Source organism: Pipistrellus kuhlii, unplaced genomic scaffold (assembly GCF_014108245.1).
Source record: "Pipistrellus kuhlii isolate mPipKuh1 unplaced genomic scaffold, mPipKuh1.p scaffold_m20_p_7, whole genome shotgun sequence".
Classification (NCBI taxonomy): Eukaryota; Metazoa; Chordata; class Mammalia; order Chiroptera; family Vespertilionidae; genus Pipistrellus; species Pipistrellus kuhlii.
Window position 1 is genome coordinate 4,994,398 of NW_023425573.1, and position 18,908 is coordinate 5,013,305.

General features: G+C 38.9%; 1 protein-coding gene across 1 annotated transcript in view; it reads right to left on the reverse strand.

Annotated features, from left to right (window-relative positions):
- Positions 1–16,304: 16,304 nt before the first annotated feature.
- The window catches only part of CPS1 (carbamoyl-phosphate synthase 1), a 111,422-nt gene continuing 108,818 nt past the window's right edge, over positions 16,305–18,908 (reverse strand). Inside the window, exons 37-38 of the mRNA XM_036420742.2 lie at positions 18,139–18,268; positions 16,305–17,381 (exon numbers count right to left, since the gene is read on the reverse strand). Of these exons, the coding sequence (XP_036276635.1) occupies positions 17,283–17,381; positions 18,139–18,268 (229 nt within the window). The 3' untranslated portion in view covers positions 16,305–17,282. The remainder of the gene's footprint in view (positions 17,382–18,138; positions 18,269–18,908) is intronic.

Here is an 18,908-nt window from a genome sequence, read left to right on the forward strand (position 1 = left end):
CCTAACATCTCCAAGTTAGGAATGCATTCCAATTCAATAAAATTAAAAGACCTTAGATACAAATTATTGGGAATTTCTCCTCTCTCTCAACTGTCATTTGTATAGTCAGTCTTTTTCATGTTTGTTTGTTTTTTGTGTTTTGTTTTTTACTTTCTAAATTCCTACAGGGGTTTTAAATTAATTTTTCTTGACTTGTTTAGTGAGAACACTAGAATCTACAGAGAAAATGTGTTGCATTTATAACCATCTTTTCTCTGTCAATATTTTTCCTTGTTCTTTTTATGACTTCTTTTTTCACTAATATGCTCTGCCTAGGATTCTGACAGCTGAGGTATGTGATTAGTGCCATATTATATCTCAACATATAGACTTAAATTTAGTCACAGTGGTCCTAGTTGAACTTTTCATTTATCAAAATATTTTACTCTTAAGTGAGAGCTACCCACACATGCTTTTTACAAAAATAGTTCTTGCATAAAAAGATTTACTATATCTTTCATTCTTAGTAATTTTGAATAAGTTACCAAATGCAGCTAAAAATCACAAGTTTCATTTCACTCTGTGTGTGTGTGGAGTGGGGGTGGATATACACAGTAAAAGTTTTCATGCCTACCAGTACTTATGCTGCAATAAGGAAATTAACTTTCTTACCTTCTGGAAAACATTGTCTGCTAATATTACTGCCTATGCTTCCTTGCTGAAGTGTGGCTCACAGACTACAACCTCATGAAAATATTACCCTAATTTTTTTTAACCCTTATGACATTCCTCAGCATTGTTTGAGAGGAGAAAAAGAAATTAGTGCAAATTCTGATACAGATAATAAACAGGAGAATTTTGGAAAACTGGATCTTTTCTTTTAATTTATTTTTTTAAGTATCCCTAAACCCTTTAAGTATACTCTACAAAGTAGTTTGTTGCCCCTTTTAAGGAAAAATGTTACCAGGATATCAGCAAAACCAGATATTTCTAAGTTTAATTTGTTATACAAACTGTGTTTTATGAAACTTATTGACCTATACATGACTTATTCTAGTCTAATTATGGATTTATAGATGTAACTTTTAATATTTGAGGCATTAACACATTTTTTAAGTTTTTTATGTGAATATTAAGAAAATAGCCTTTTAAATCTATGCTTAGAACATCATGAATTCTCAAAGGAAGGTCTAACTTTTATATGGCTTTATCTCTTGTGCTTGCTACACAGCTAGGCACATGCTAATGTATAGAAAGCACTGAAATTGAATCTGAAGTGGAAAACTGAGGCAAATGAGACCATAATCAATGGAAGACAGATTTAACATTTGCCTTAGTTGAAGTTTTTATTTGTCAAAATAAAAATCCACCAGTTGGCCTAAAAAGGAGAGATTTTTAAGAAAATAGAATTAGATTAGATGGTGTAACTACCACAAAAATTTTCTCAGTTGAGTAATAATACATGAGGTTTGTTGTACAGTAACTGAACTAGCTTCCCTGTAGTCCAATAATGAGCACATTATCTATCACCTGGAATACTGCAGTGGCCTCCCAAAGGGCACTATCATGTCCAGTCTTGTATTCGTACAAACCAGTGTCATCCTGCAGCCAGAATGATAAAGATAATCATCTCTTCCTCTTTATCCTCTTGGAAATCACTTAGTATGGCACGTCCAATGGGGTGCTGGCAAGCATGATACATGCAGAGGCTTAAAATCCCAATGAACATTGGGGCTTCTGCTTTTGGGGGGCTTTTGGAGCCCAGTCATCATGTGAAAAAACACAGGCAAGCCTGATAGTTGATAGAGGCTCATGGCTCCATCACTTCCACTGGCCCACCAACTTCCATTAGCTGACTACAACCTTATTGATTGATAACTTCCCATTGTTCTTAGGATATAATATAAAATTGTATTGTTGCCTGTCCTGAACTTTCTCCCTCCTAGTTTGGTGACACTGTCAATTGCTTAAATCTTCTTATTTACTGAAAACCTTTAGCTAGCCTGGAATAATTATCTAACTCTTATTCCCAAGGCAGTTCTTTCTATCAAGAAGACCAGACAACCCAGGTTATGGGAAGCAATTTTTGCTTATTGGTTGACTTGATCGATGAGAAATTTCACAATCCTAAGACCAAAAAGGTGGTGGTGATGGTGGTGGTGGTGGGGGGGGGGGGAGTGAAAGGAAGAACGTCTGTATATGCTGACCATGGGTTTTATTGTCATCAACTAAGAGTGGCCTCAGTGGATAACTGAACCTGTCACCTAATTACTGTCAAAAAGTGTGGCTTAGTAACACCTACTCAAAAGCTTTAATAATCATTTGGCAGACTTCCAAAATGTAATTGGCTTATAGTTAACAACTTTATATCATAGGTCAATTCATTCAGTTACCTAGGGGTATATTTTTGTAACCAGTTTATCTTGGAGGTGTACCAGGAGCTGCCTTTGATTAATATTAGGCATTCTGTTGTTGCCTTATTGATATATTTATGACTACCAAGAACAATTGGGAGCATCTGCTTTGATATTTTTTTCAGACTCAAATTATTATAACCATGGTATTGAGTTCTCTGACATACAATTTTGGAAACTTGAGTGCCCCTTTATTCATTTGTTGGAATGGGCCTGACACTAAATTGTTTTCAAATCATATGGCTTGTCAAATACTCTACCTAAATTCAGTTAGCCATTAAAAATGAGAAACAACCCTGACCTTAACTGAATTTCTGACTTACAATGTTTGCCAGAGAAGATATTTTCAAATCATATGATATTCAATTCTTTACAGTTGTTTGATGATAAATAAAAGTCAAAGATGATTTCAATTATATATTTTTCTAGATATTCCAAATCATATAACCCATTTCCCATTGTCCGTAGGATAAAATCTGCATGTCTTTCTGTAAATTAGTATGCCTCCTTCTCTCATTCACTGTGGTTCACCAAGACCACATTTTTTGTTAACTCTCCAGTTCACCAAGACTGGTTTTTCCTCTGGGGCCTTGCAACTGTTGTCTATGCCTGTAATAGCTTTCTCCTCAATGTGTCATGATGGGGGCCTTCTCATCACTTAAGTGTGCCTCAATTATCATTTTTCAAAGAAGCCTTTTTTAGTCTCTTAGTTACTCTCCATTACTTAAACATGTTGTATCATTTTCATAATATTATAACTATTTAAAATTAGTTTAGCGATTTGTCTGTTTCACTTATATTCCAAGTGGTGTATGTCATTTGTGAGACCTTTTCCACCTCGTTCATCATCTATCTCAGTATCTAGAACAGTGTCCCATATAGACTAAGTGCTCCATAAATATTTTAAATATTTCTTAAATAAATAGATAATCAAAGTAGTGGCCTACATTGAGGGACAAGCAGCCACAAAAACTTGCTTTTATATTGTAATAAAATTTGGAGGATTTAATTTACTATATCCCTCAGTATTCCTCTAAAGGATTTATAGGGGATATTTATCTTGCATACTTATATACAACTTCAATTAATAACTTGTGTGCTTTGATTTGGGATCATATATCACTTGGATCCTATCTTACTTCTATCCCAGGCTGACAAACATAGAACCAAATCTAAGATCCACCTCCAAAAATTAAACAGAAATTTAAGGTGCACATCTGGAGTCCTGAACACATTCTTATAATTATTGCCTAGTATCATTTTTTACCCATCTCTTTATTTTATCTTAACAAGTTGCCTTGTGTGAATTTCTGTACGTTTTCTCAAATCCTTTCTAGAATGAGACAAGTCAGATAAAAGAGAACAAATATATAAAATATGTATGTCCATTCAATGACTGTAGAAAGCCTACCCCAGGCTCCTCTCCCCTGCAAATCCTTTAACTAAAGTGGCTCTTAATTTCCGCTGGTTACGATTCAGCATTCAATCAAATGCTGTCTTATAGTATGCTCTAACTGTTTCATAGTATACATATCATAAATTTCTTTAAATCCCTATATATGTATATACATTCTCCAAAGCACCTAGAACAGTACCTGGCACATAATAAATATTCCATAGACCTTTATTAAATTAATGAATGAACAAACTGAAGGGGTAATATTGTTTCTAAAACTTCTAAAAAATAAACCAGTTCCTAATATTCTGGAATCATACCTATGACACCAATGGGAATTTAGGAAATGTGTTGTCTAATACAATAGGTTTACTACAAGAACAAAGAAAGTATTGATGATGTTCAGCTCCGTAAATATTAAGAGACAGCCTACGCCATGCTTTCAGGATACAGAATTTTACTAGACACCAATTCATCAACTTTGCAATGCTTTTGTATTGATTCTAAAGTGCTTTTTGGATGAACTTTGAAAGCCATTTGCTGAGTGTGAGATTTTGTAGGCTTGGGGTTGTCAATAAATGTGTTTTTCTGTAATTAATAACTATGTGTTCTTGCACCTGTGGGGAAGACGAAGCATCTTTCTAATCTCATGTTCAGCAATAAACATGAGCAACTGTCTGCATGATTCCTTTTTTGATTCCAGCTGCCAACAGCTTGGAAGGCTTTCCGTCCAGCTAACTCCACATTCCCTCATTAGCTGGTGTCCCCATTTATTTTCCTGCCTAAATGGGTGGAGAAGTCATTTTGTTTAGCTCATTCGGATCTGTTGAGAAAGATACCAGTGTATCAACACCTGTCACTTTTCAGGAAATCCTAAGAGGAGCCGGAGCTTTATAGCAGATTTGCCTTGGCAGGAAACAAAATGTTTGAGGATGGCAATAAATGACTCGGTTCCATGAAGCTGCCATCTCGTCCCTTAAAGTGGGGAATGAGCATCAGTCTATTATGGACGTAATTAATCCAAATCACTTACAAGACAATAAAACTTAATTATGGATTCTTAAACGTGAAGAACCCACCAATTAGGCTTAATAGGCTTTTTCTTGATTGTAGCTGGTGAGTTAAATTTGTTGAGGCTATTTTTCCAACAGTTGATTTTTTTTAAATGTCATTTTATTTTTAGTTAAGTAGACTTGGTATAACATTGCTTTGTGGTGGTATATCAAATACATCCATTGACTTCACTTTATTCCCTGTATTTTGGAAAATATTAGTTGAGAAGTAAACTCTTGGATGTCTTTATGTAATTGGCATTACCTTAGAGACCTTTTAGCTTTATTATCTGTTAAAAGTATTTTCCTCTATCTCTGAACAGCTGAATATTTGTCTTTACATTGATCTTTTTGTTATTATTGATGTTATTTTTTGTTGTTTTTTGCATCTCTGAACTTGAGAGTGCAACCAGGGCAAAAGATTTCAAAATTCATTCTGATTTTATCAGATTCAACAGTGGGTCAATTGTTGTTTGTGAACGAGAACCTCATCCCTTGAAAGCGTATTAACAAGGACATTATTAACTTGATGACCTTTCTACCCACAAAGGATTAAACCAGGCGTCCTCAAACTTTTTAAAGTGGGGGCCAGATCACGGTCCCTCAGAGAGCTGGAGGGCCGGACTATATGAACTACTAATTCCTACTGTAACACCTCGGCTTCGCTCACTGCCCAAAAAACCTGGCGGGCCGGATCAGACTCCTCTGCGGGCCGCATGTGGCCCGCGGGCCGTAGTTTGAAGACGCCTGGTCCCCAGAAACCAGCAGTTATTCTTAAAAATAAATTATAAGAACAAACATTTATTGATTTTTGTTATGTGCCAGGTACGTTTCTATAGCAGTCTACATGGGTTAGCTTACTTACCTGTACCACTGTTCATAAATTAGGTACTATTATATTACTGCCTGCTCTTTACCAATTAAGAAGCTGAAGGAGTTTAGACAACTTGTCCAAAGTCATGCAGCATGTCAGTGATGAAGTCAGACTTTAAACTCAAGAAACTCAGTTTTAATCCTTTAGTCCAGTATTCTCACTTGACTAGAAGGTAGAAAAGGATGCACACATACATGTGCTCTTGTTTCCTTAAACTTTGCATGTGCTTACTCTTGTAAAGCACCACAGTCAATATCATAAGATTTTTATATGTGTGCATATATCATATGTAGGGGCCTCTTTGATAGATCATGTCCAAAGTAGTATTTTTTGCCACTACCGTGTTTCCCCAAAAATAAGACATCCTCCGAAAATAAGACCTACTTACAGGTTTCCTTCTGAGTGAAATATAAGGCATCCCCCTGAAAATAAGGCCCCCCTAGGCTCTGTCTCAGAATGCTGTTGCTAAACATGAGAGATTTGGTCCACTGATTCTGAAAGAAATGGAGTCACAAGAAATTCACCAGGAAATTCAGGAATTGAATTGTTATGATGATGTTCCAGAAGATGATGACATGATTGTCATTGAATAAATGAGTAAATTCTTGATACTGTAGGATTCACAGTTTGTCTGGTTTGTGTTGACAACTACCATACTACCATACTGTATACAGGTAATAAATTTCCTTTATTTTCATTTAACAATAAATGTGTACCGTATTTTTCTTCATGAAAAATAAGACATCTCCTGAAAATAAGACCTAGCGCATCTTTAGGAGCAAAAAATTAATATAAGACACTGTCTTATTTTCAGGGAAACAGGGTAGTTCTAGCTATGCAACTGCTTCACAACTTCCTATCTCTTTCCTAAACCTCATCCAAATAGGTTTCCAGCAAATATTTCTATTTGCTCTTGAATCAGTTAAAATTACTATTATTGCAGATCTTCACCCCAGTTGACTTTGAAGTACCACCTAGCATTCAACAGCAAATATTATTTTGTGCTGTGGGAGATCTATTTCAAATAAGAAAATGTTGTTCATACAGAGCTGATGAGATTTGCACTGTAAATGGCATATTTTCTGCTGTGATGGTGACTGCACAGAGGTCCTCAGACTTCTGGGTTGATTGAAATGATTTGCAAGTTACCTAGTTAAAGTTAGGGAGCATTATTACTTAGATAGGGCTACCAATTCTTTGCTACTCCTCTGATTGAGAGGTGGAGTTTAGTTCTTCCCTCATATCTGAGCTGGCTTTAATGATGTTTTTTGACCAATTTTCATGCAAATGGAAATGACATCTTGGGAATCCCAAGAATAGGTCATAAGAAGATTTGCAAATTCCACTTAGGTCTTTCAAAATGCTACTCTGGAGAAAGCCAACTACTGTTTATGATGTTTAACTGCCCTGACACCACCATGTTGGGGAGGCCAAATGTAGGCACTCTGGCCAACAGTATCCACTGAGTCCATTCTTCCACTCATCCTTCCCAAGGCATTACACATAGGAGTGATGTCATCTAGGACCTTCAAAACCATCCCATCCACCAGTTAAGTACAAAAAAAGGACTTCAACCAGTATCACAAAGACAGAAGAATTATACAGCAAAGTCTGGCTCAAATGTTTAACATAATTATGGGATATAATACAATCGCTGTTTTAAGCTTTGGGGTGGTTTTTTATGCAGCAGTGGATAACCACACAGGGTATGACATCTGGCTCTGTCACAGGGGAATCAAAGCTGTCATTCTGATTCTATCATCACAGAATCTTAAAGTCCCCAGGCCCTAAAAAGGCTATTTCACAATTATAAGCAAATTTGCCTTCCCCATAGGGATCCAGCTAAATAAGCACTGACTCTCCCCTATAACTGGCCCCTCAGAGTGCATCTCCAACACACTCAGGAATGAGGCCATTCTGGCAGACGTCTGCATTGTCTGGGTGGACTGAAAGCCACCAGCTCCTTGAGCTTGTGACTATAGCTCAGGTTTTCATCAAGGATCCAAAATCAGTTCTTGTAACCAAATAGGTATTCAGACCACATCCAACTCTTCCTTTATCTGTTCCTTTATCTTCCATTCCTCCTGCCCTCCTCTCTCAACTCCTTTGATCTCCACCTTGCTCTTATTTATGGTCTCCTCGGAAGCTCCACCTTCTCTGAAATCTCCTGCTTCTCTTTATGTTGTCCTCCCTTTACCTCTGTATGACCCTGCAGTCACCTGACCTCCCTCCACATCTGTGAGTTAAGAATGATGTGAGCATTCACATAAGATCACATAATTCAACTGCGAGCATAGCACAGGATACAGAGTAACTGCTCAAAATAGCTTCACCGTTATTGATAACATTACTATTATTTGTCAGCCTAAAACAATAGTGGCCCTGCCAGTTAACCCTGGGCCAATAAATATCTGTCTGACTACCAACTACAATGTGCCATCACTTCTTCCTATAATAATCTAAATTACATTTGGGCTCATTTGGAACCACCCCTACCATAATCTAACCCTTCAAATCAAAGTGACAACACTGCCCAGAAAATCATAGCATGTCATGGTATGAAGAAATAAAATGTTTAGTCCCATCATACAGAGAACTGTCTGCCAAACTGTCTCTGAGTCCACTCTAGAAATTCAAATTCCTGCAACTGAATTACTCATTATAATTTTATAGGTGTTTTTTTTCCAGTTACTTATTTCATCTCTGATAGACATATCAGTTATTTTAAATTGGGTTAACCCAATGTTACAGAACATAATGCTATCTTAGTCCCAAATAGTATAACGTGGGTAAAATATATTTTTTACATATCAACTAAGAGAAATAACAATTTGCAATTTTGTCTTCCTAAAATATATGTTATTAAGAAATCTTTAAACATTTTAACACTGTATCATTTTTCACTTTAACATTGTGACTAGATCAATGATGACTGTTAGAATGTCCTTTTTTAGGGCTCATCTTCCCCTCCCCCCCAAATAGAATAGATATTCAGTAAGACATGTACTTAATGATAACTGAACTCTTTCCAGTCTTTGAAAATGGATATACAACTGCTTTATGGACAGCTCTATTTGGTGTATCATAACAATACAACAATAACAGCTAATGCTTAACTCTCTGTACCCAGCACTATTCCAGGAGCCTAATTTACATTTTCTCTGTCTAACCTTCACAACAACCCAAAAGTAGGCATTCTTGTTCTCATTTTACAGAGAAAACAGAGGCATGAAAAACTTAAATAATCTACTTAGAAGCTCACAGCTACTGAGTGTCAGAGCCTGATTCAAACTCAAGAAGACTGGCTCCACTAACTATATACCATTTTCTTTCTGCCTCTCATGGGCACCTGCAACTCATGTGCTTAAAACAAAACTTATCATTTTCAATCATAAATCTTCTCTAATTTCTTGGTTATCTAGCACCAAGAAACATCATACAATTCTCTCTAATTCTCTCTTTAATGATCTAATTCCCTTCCTCTTCGCTTCCCACCTCCCCATGACCATTGTAATATTGCAATATCTCCTAACTAGTTTATTTTTGCCTCTAATCCCAGTTTATTCAATCCATGCTCCATTCTGCAAAGTAAATTTTTCCCAAATGCAAATCTAGTTATATCACCTCCTACCTTAAAGCACTTCAACAGCTTCCTTGTATCCTTAAAAAAGTGTTCACACACCTTAGCATGGCTTACAGCTCTTATGATTTAGGGTGCCATCTCCCTAATCTCGCCATCCACCCCACGGGCTTGATGCTCCAGTCACATTCAGCTTCCTTCAACTCTTCAAATAGTTTGTTTTCCTTGCCTCGGGGTCTTCATGCATCCCTGTTCTACTGTGTGTGCACATTACAGAGAACACCACTTCTTCACCTGAAAAAATTCTATTCATCCCTAGGGTTTCAGCTTAGATTTTGCTTCCGATGGAAGCCTGCCCTAATCTGCCCTGGCATGTCTTCATGTAACTCCTAAACTTCCTTTGCTGCAGCATCAATCAAGCTCTATTATCATAATTTTAAAGAACTATCTGCATTCCTCACTAAAATGTCAGTTTCATGAGTACAAAACTGACTTATTTTAGTACTTAAAGGAGTTATCCAATAAGTGTTTGTGAAATTAGTGAATATTTTAAAGCACAAAAAAGTAAAAAAAAAAAAAAAGTAAAAAAAAAGTGATCCAGAGATACTGTATTCAAAAAACTGCATTCTCTCAAATTGCCTATTTTCTGTCAAAAATGCATTCCCATATTTAGTGTGAAATATTCTATAATAAGAAATTAAAAAGAAGCAAAAGAAATGGTAGCCATGAAGAAACTATAATGGATAACAGAGAAAGAATAAATGAAGAAATAGATAAAATATAACTTTCAGAGGTTGATAAATACATGCTTATTTAATATCATGGACAAGGAGATATACACAAGCATTCATAAGATTACTGAAACAATAACCAAGATATAGTTCTACTGACTTATAATAGTCTCAGTATCCCAGCCTCCTGAATACATGAGAAGCAAAGTTGAAACTGGAGGCCCAGTGCAAACCATATCAAGATCCCGATAATGAAGAGAGGAAATAGAAACCTGTAACTAAAAAAAGAGACATAGACTTTCTGATTAAACCCTTCTCACCACCATCAGTTCTTAGAATCAAAAATGTGTGCATTCATTGGTTTTGAACATCTTTACTAATAATAGCCTAGGTGGCCCTTGCGCTCTCATGCCCTCACATCATCACAAGATGGCCACCCACATGTGGTCACAAGATGGCTATCTTCCATGTTGTCACAAGATGGCTGGCAGGGGAGGCAGTTGGGGGCCATCTGGCTGGCAGGACAGGGCAATTGGGGGTGAAATCAAGTCAGAAGGGGAGGGTAGCTGGGGGGTGATCAGGCCAGCAGGGGATCAGTTAAGGGTCAATCAGGCCGTCAGGGGAGCAGTTAGGGGGTGATCAGGCTGGCAGGCAGAAGTGGTTAGGGGCAATCAGGCAGGCAGGTAGGCCAGTGGTTAGGAGCCAGCAGTCCTTAATTGTGAGAGGAATCCCAGATTGGAGGGGCTGCAGGCTGGGCTGAGGGACAACCCCTTCCAGTTCACGAATTTCACCACAGGTCCTCTAGTCTACTATTAATGATGTTCCAGGAATGCAAAAATCAATAACAAATATGGCTGAACCTTTCATATGCCAGTATGAGTGCCAGAACTCATGATTGGCTCTCAGCACTAGGTTTGAGAAAAAGAGATGTTGAATAATCTTAAAGTATATAGAGTGGGGTAACCACCATGGGTCAACACAACAAGCATCATCAATTAAAACAAACTTCATCATATGGACATTGTTAGTATGATTGCAGTAACCCAAGAACCTGTTGTTTCATGAATCGCTGAGAAAATCTGTTAGAAACCAGTCTTCTGCAGGGGATAGCATAGCAAAACACATGCAAGGTACGGCAGGGACCATTCCCTGCTGAGTCCGTCTACAAAGTGCCATCTGTTTGCATTCAGAAGTCCCCAAGGCCCTACATACCCACAGATTTCAACAGAACCAGGCACTGGAGTTAGTGGATTACTTCTGAGGCAAACAGGACTCCACACAGGACCACAAGGCACGGAATGATAGATTTAGCACAAGGTGATTTTTTGCTCTGTAGGCCCCAATGTTGGGAAAGTCAAGTCAGCTATGCTTCATCTTATTCTGATACGATGAATAAAGTATGAGCCTCATTTACATTAAACACTTATGCCTCATGGTTTTAAAAATCTCTAAAAACTGCTACTCACATTTTAACTGCAACCACCCTATTTTCCCCTGCAGCTCCCTATATATTTTAATTATGAGAGGGACAGGAAGTATGTCAGACCTGGCAAAGGATACGACACTACGTGTTCAATTTAATTAGAGAACATTTTTAAAAAGAATTTATATGTAAATCCTCTTGAATGGAGAGATTAAAATAAACGTTACAGTCAAATTAAGTTATTCCATATAAATTTCATTTGCAGCATCCTTTGTGAAAATGTGTAAAGATTATGGAAAACATTTAGTAGAATGTTTCTCTTATGCTAACATGCCCAAAATCCTGCCATATTTTATCCTTCTAGGTCTCCTGACAGCAGGTGGTAGAGAGGCCATAAAAGACATTTCACAATGCCCTTAAAATTTAGAAGAAGAAAAAGAAGAAGAAGAAGAAGAAGAAGAAGAAGAAGAAGAAGAAGAAGAAAGAAAAAAAAAAATATATATATATATATAGTCATTTGGACACTGGATATTCAAATGAATCTTTATCAATAAAATACATGTTTCAAGTTATTTCTCTCCTTTAATAAGCCATGTTGAGTTTTGTGTTTTGTTTTGTTTTGTTTTTTTTACTTATTTCTTCTTTCTCCATATTGCTGTTTGCTTGTCTTCATTATGGATGCAAACCTCACTGAGCTTTGCGTGGGAAACTGTTATTTGGGGACCGAACATCTCACACTGTTTTGTGAGACGGTTGGTGCTTTTTCCTCTGAGGAACAAAGCGCTTCCTGTGGTTTGTGTTTCTTCTAGGCCACACCTGAGAGAAATAATTAGCGAGGCTCGCAGATTCCGGAGAGGAAATAAGAAAAGCCCATTTTTGTCTTGGTCAACCATCACTAGTATTCTTGTGGACACAAGTCCTTTCTAAAAATGAAAGTTGTAAAGATACAAAAATGATCTTTGAGCATCAAGAAGCATGCACAAATGGTGCTGATTTTAACTTGCTGAAGGTTTTGTGTGTGTTTTTCTCATTACTACATGGATCTCAGCAGCTGTAGGTACTTAAACTCTCTTTCTGGAACCCTCGCACCCTGCATTATGCGCAGGAGAAGTAGGGACAATTACCACCCATTTTTCACGGAGCCCAGGGAGCCACTCTGCAGGAGGATAGACATTCTTCCTCTGCCACCAGACCTTCCCACTCAGGGATCACAGCATCTTCTTAGAAAACAGCATGATGATATCATTAAGAAAAATAGAACTTTTTTTATATAACGATGGTGAAAGGATCCGTGAGAGAAAGAAGGGGAGAAATAACGTTCAGCTAGTCTTTGCCAAGCTCAGGGTGCCCCAGCGATAGGTAACGACAGGCCTTTGTTGGTTTGATTGGGGGTGTGTGAGCATTGATGGCACCTGCGCCTGCAGGGGGCCGCCCCGCAGCCAAATGGTAATAATACCCGGGTACAATTACAGAGCACTTCCCTGGAGTCAGCCCCTTTGTTTCTCAGATCCTTTTCCTTTTCCTTATTCAAGCTGTGGACACTGTATAGAAGCTCAGGTTCCAAGACCTGCAGCTGCTGAGATAAATGAACGTGGTAGCTGTTTCTCAAAGTTTCCAGTTGTACTGTTTGCAAAAGTTTCCAGGGGGAATACTATTTAAGAGGAAAGTTTGACAGAAGTGCAGTTAACACAGTCTACTTACCTTCCCGAAGCCGTAAAATCCTAGATCTATATATGGATCATTCTTTATTCCTCTCCAGTTCACAGGCTGGCCCGGCTCCTGTTCCCCCTCCTGGCGGGGCCGGTCCCCCTGGCCTGCTATTAAATTCTCAGCGTGGAAAAAGCCACTTCGATTTTCTCCTCCGCTCTGCAGACACAGACCTGAGGTTGTCTGCACTGGTGATATATAACAGATCCAGACGTTTAAAAACGTGTTAACCTGTTTATCTGGAAGAATAAAAATGTTCTGAGAGGACAAAGCCCCGCCAAGTCGGAATACAAGCCTGCCTCCACTTTCCTGCGTTTCCCTCACCCAAGCAAAGTCATTCAACTTGTTGAAGTCTTCTGAAGGTTTTGAGCATTAGAAAACAGGAAGGTAGCAAAAGCAAACATGAATGTAATTCCATGTTCAGAACCATGGAGATAGTAAAAACTGTCCTTGGTTTTCCAAACACCCTTTATTTTTCTAGCAAAAAAATATAGGATTCATTTATTGGGGGTGTGTGTGTGTGTGTGTGTGTGTGTGTGTGTGTGTGATGCTGCTTGATTAATTATTGTTACTCTGCTTATTTTATTTCCTATATTTTGCAAATAGCCTGTTCAGATGAACATAAAAACTGAAAACGTTTGTTAAATCCCCACAATGCAAAAATTAAGTCTTGCTTCAAACTTTTGGGATTTTCCAGGAAGCAGTTGTTGGTTTCACAGCATGAGAGGCACTTCTACTTTGCTCACCTGCAGCCTGTTTGCTTTTTGTCAAAGTTTACTTTTCCTCCTCCTCTGCGTGTTTAGATGCAGAGATAGATGATAGATAGAACAAGCAATAATAAATGGAGTAAAATGTTACCAATAGGTAAGCCTGCATATAAAGGCTGTACTATATATATTTGCATTTTTTTTAATGTATATTTTATTGATTTTTTTACAGAGAGGAAGGGAAAGGGATAGAAAGTTAGAAACATTAATGAGAGAGAAACATTGATCAGCTAACTCCTGCCCACCCCCACTGGGGATGTGCCCGCAACCAAGATACATGCCCTTGACTGGAATCGAACCTTCAGTCCGAAGGTTCAATGCTCTATCTTCTGAGTCAAACCAGTCAGGGCTATTTTTTCATTTTTAAGTCCAAAATTATTTTCAAATAAAGATGTCTTAAAACTTCCATGTGGTTTAAACATGCACAATTAAGGATCCGTCTCAACGCCTGCCCCAAGCACTTTCTCTCCACACATACCTTGAGATCCAGCCATGCCGAACTACTCATTTCCTCAGCTGATTGCCCTTATCCTCTAGTCTGCCCAGGGAGCTATGACACACTGTTCAAGACAGCACAGGAGTCCCTTTCACAAATCCTTCCCCTGGTCTTTTCATGCCGGTTAAGTATTCTTCATTGTGAGAAGTGATTTTTTTACATGTTTATCTTTATTGGCATATAAGACATACAAAGTGAGACTGCATTTTGTGTGACTTGGTCATGTATGCCTCAGTTTCTTAATTTATAATATGGAATATGGCAGCACCTACTCAGAGGGATGTTTGAGGATTAAATGGGTTCCTTCATGCTAAGCTAGACATACCTGGTAAATAGCAGGTCTTCCTCATGCTATGGTAGTGCCGTGCTATGACGGTGACAAGTAATATACTATCAGAAAAGCCTGAGAATAATAGGAGTAGGAGGGATTGTGGTATAGCCCACAATAAACATTGCAGAAATGCATTAAATATTTTTTTCAGGTAAAGGAATGGGTGATCGGGGAATACATTATTCTGGCATTGCAGGGAAGAAGTAATGAAGATCTCAGAGTGATACCAAGGGGGAGAGAAGGAGAAATCGAATTTGAAAAGCCTTCACGTAGGCCTCTATTAAATACATAGTAAAACCTTGATTTCAGATGGAGACAGAAGGGATATAAGCTATTATGTCATCGTTATCTTAGGACCCGCATAAAGTCACGTTGTAGGTGGTATTTCTAGGATGTGGTATCACCGTGGTAATTGGTATTGTCTCCACCAGGCAATATGGATCACCCTCTGTTTGGATCCAAGTACTTTTCTCCATGACAGGCTAGTTATTTAACAGTTTATTATATGTGTAGCAACCTCTAGTCAGCATGTGGTTGTAACTACATATCTGAAAGGATCTGGATCAAAGGTGGTATATAACCACATAATAAAATTTTTTCTTTGTTTTTATTGTTGACACTGTTATAGTTGTCCCCATTTTCCATCCTCTTTGCCTGCCTCTACCCAGCTCCTGGTCCTCCTTCCCTCTAGTCATCACCACACTGTTGTCTGAGTCTGTGGGTTATACATACATGCTCTTTGGCTGATCCCTTCACCTTCTTTCATCTAGTCCCCCCTGCCCCTCACTCTGACATCTGTCAGTCTGTTCCATGCACCCATGCCTCTGTTTCTATTTTGTTTGTCCGCTTGTTTTGCTCATTAGGTTCCACATCTAAGTGAGAGCATATGCTACTTGTCTTGCTCTGACTGGCTTCCTTCCCTTAGCATAATGCTCTCCTGGTCTATCCATGCTGTCTCAAAAGACTTCCTTTTAAAATTTTTAATGAGACTTATAAACCAGAGGGAAACAAGAAAAACAATGCAACAGCTTAGGCTTCATTATTTTTAACTAGAGGCCTGGTGCACAAAATGCATGTATGAGGAAGTGGGGAGGTCCCTCAGCCTGGCCTGCACCCTCTCCAATCCGAGACCCCTTGGGGGATGTCCCACTGCTGGTTTATTGGGCCTAAACTGGCAATCACACATCTGTCTCACAATCCAGAACTGCTAGCTCCTAACCGCTCACCTGCCTGCCTGCCTAATCACCCCTAACCACTCTGCCTGTCTGCCTGATTGTCGCTAACTGCTCTCCCCTGCTGGCCTGATCGTCCCTGCCTGCCTGATCACTCCTACCCCTCTGCGTTGGCTCCTGCCACTGTGGCTTTGTCTAGAAAATGTCTGGTTTATCTGGTCTAATTAGCATATTACCCTTTTATTAGTATAGATATTAATTTGCTCATACCCTGTATTTCTTTGTACAGAAAAAAGAAAAAGTTATATTATTTGGCCTCAAACCCTGATTCATCAGATACATCAACATAAAATAAATAAATAAATGCAAGAGCACAATGTCATTGTCTCTTAACAGTACTTTATTTAAAAGTTCACAATTAAAGCATTGTAATAACACAAAAAGGTTACAGATACAAAGGCTGCCTTAAGGGAGGACTTTTCTCATGTGCAGATGGGAAAGGGGCCTTGTGCCTAAAATGGGTGGGACTCACAGGGCCGTGTGCGCCTCCGTAGATCATTAGAATCCATAATCTGAAGGGAATGAACGTAACACGAAGTGTATCCAAAATTGGCAGGAAGTGGGGAGGGCAGGGAGATGGCATAAATCTGAAGATTTCAGTTGGCTCAGGTTAAAATTCCAAAGAACAACAGGAATAAAACCACCTCAGCGGTATCTACCCTTTGCTGACATCCTCCAAAACCCAAAACTGCAAACTAGTGTCTTTTAAAGAAATTTATGGCTTAAAGACCTCTGTCACACTTCTCACATCCGGTTCCGTGGGGAGGAAGGATGATATTCCTGGGCGAACCAGATAGAGTGATTATTAAAAAGGAGCCATAAACAAACACCACGATGAAGGGCTTCATAAATTAGATCCGGGCTTTATTTCCACAAAGCTTCAGAGTACTGTGCCTTGTGAAAGAGTCCTGAGGTGGCAGCTGCTGTGTATGAATGACAATAGTGTCTGTGAGGTTTACATGGAAAGGGTTCAGAAGACAGAGCAGCCACTTCTTCTACCTTGATTACCATTAATCAGCACCATAAAATGTTAGCTGCAGGGAAGCACGCAGGGAAAGCTTGGCTGCCGAAAATAAGGCACCAGCAGAGAGATGCATTCTCTAGGAGAACAAGTTACTGAGACAGGACTCTATGCAAGGCATTTGGAAAGTGACTGACGACAATTTAATGGTGACAGGAAAGAACATTAAGGCATAAGGTTTGGTATCAACATTCATGTTTGGGAAGGAAGTGGGGAATCAGGTCCTCAGGATAACACGTGGCTGCGGTTGGCTTGGGGATGGAGCTGGTGTCCACCTCTCTATGCCCCTTTGCCAGCACCGGACTGCCTGTAGTGGAAAAGACTCTTGGAGTCCACAGTGCGAGATTTCTGGATGGCTTCGGCGAACAGTTTGGTCACCTGGAAATATAAGCGTAGGAGTCTTAGCAACCCACAAGTTATGAAAGTGAATGTTTAATGAAGCAGAAGTGAAAGTCAGTGTCTGCTCTCAATTTTCAAAGGGACATGAAATGAAATAAAGAATTTTTTTTTTCTCTTTTATGTCATGGGGACTTTCTGCTATATTTCAGACATCACCCTGAGCTAATGTATCCCCATTCCTCACCTCCTGAGTAGGAATTGAAACTGACCCTGGGGGGGGGGGAGGATATGATGGGCAGAAAGATAATGAGTCTTGAAGAATAGTCTTTCCCTGTGATAAAGAACTTGAGGAGTCACATCCACACAGAGCTGAGCATGCCTCCTGCGATCATTTTCTGTGAATGGAACAAGTGCTCCCATGTATCTTGGATCTTCAATCATTAACCTGTTGCTTTGATGGGCTGCCTTTCACTTAGACACAATGGAATAAAAGTTTGTCTCTTGACTCCAGGCCACACCACACTTTTTGTTTAAAGGATAATTGTATGGGTAATGAGCGGGCCATGGCTCTCCGTGGCTTTTGATTATCTCAATTGCTTGATCACCAGCTGTCTCAGTGAGGCCGCCACCTACCATAATTGCATCATTATTTTAGATTCTATTTAGAAATCCTTCTCCATTGCGAATGTTATAAGAAGGGTAAGGGAGAGAGATGTGCATAGATCGATGAGCACTCTTACGGGAGACACAAAAATAAAAATCCTCATGCAGCCTCCAGTTGAGAAAAAGGCTGTACCTGGAAATTAGTGAGGAGAGCGATCCCACTGTCAACAGCTGTCCTCCGAATCACATAATTATCATGGATAAACTTAGTGTTGTTGTTGGGGAGGTTAATCACCAGGTCAATGCTGCCGTCTCTAATCAGTCTGGAAGGATAAACAAAACAAACAAAAGCTTGCAGGTGATCATGTATATATTTTATAATTAATTCTAAAATACTAACATAAATTACCCTCTTAGCCATTTGAATCAACGCCATACTGAGCTGATTGCCATTTGTCCTCCTCAGAGTAAATGTTCACATTACACTATTTGAGGAGTTATAATTTTATTACTGTACTCTTGAAAGAATTCTGGTTAAAGTCTAACAAAATGAATGGAAAGGTTGGTTTTCTCTTTAAAATGCTATCTATGCCGAAACCGGTTTGGCTCAGTGGTAGAGCATCGGTCTGCAGACTGAAAGGTCCCAGGTTCGATTCCGGTCAGGGCAGGGGCATGTACGTTGGTTGCGGCCACATCCCCGGTAGGGGGTGTGCAAGAGGCAGCTGGTCAATGTTTCTCTCTCATCGACGTTTCTAGCTCTCTATCTCTTTCCCTTCCTCTCTGTAAAATCAATAAAATATATTTTTTTAAATAAAAAAATAAAATGCTATCTATCCATAGTAAGAATTGGTAATTTGATAGACAGTTATTTTACAAGAAGATGATTCCCCAGCGTTGAAGTCCAGCCTACCCCATATTCCCACGCCCAGATTAACTTGACTTCCCTGCCTGCATCCCTTCCTC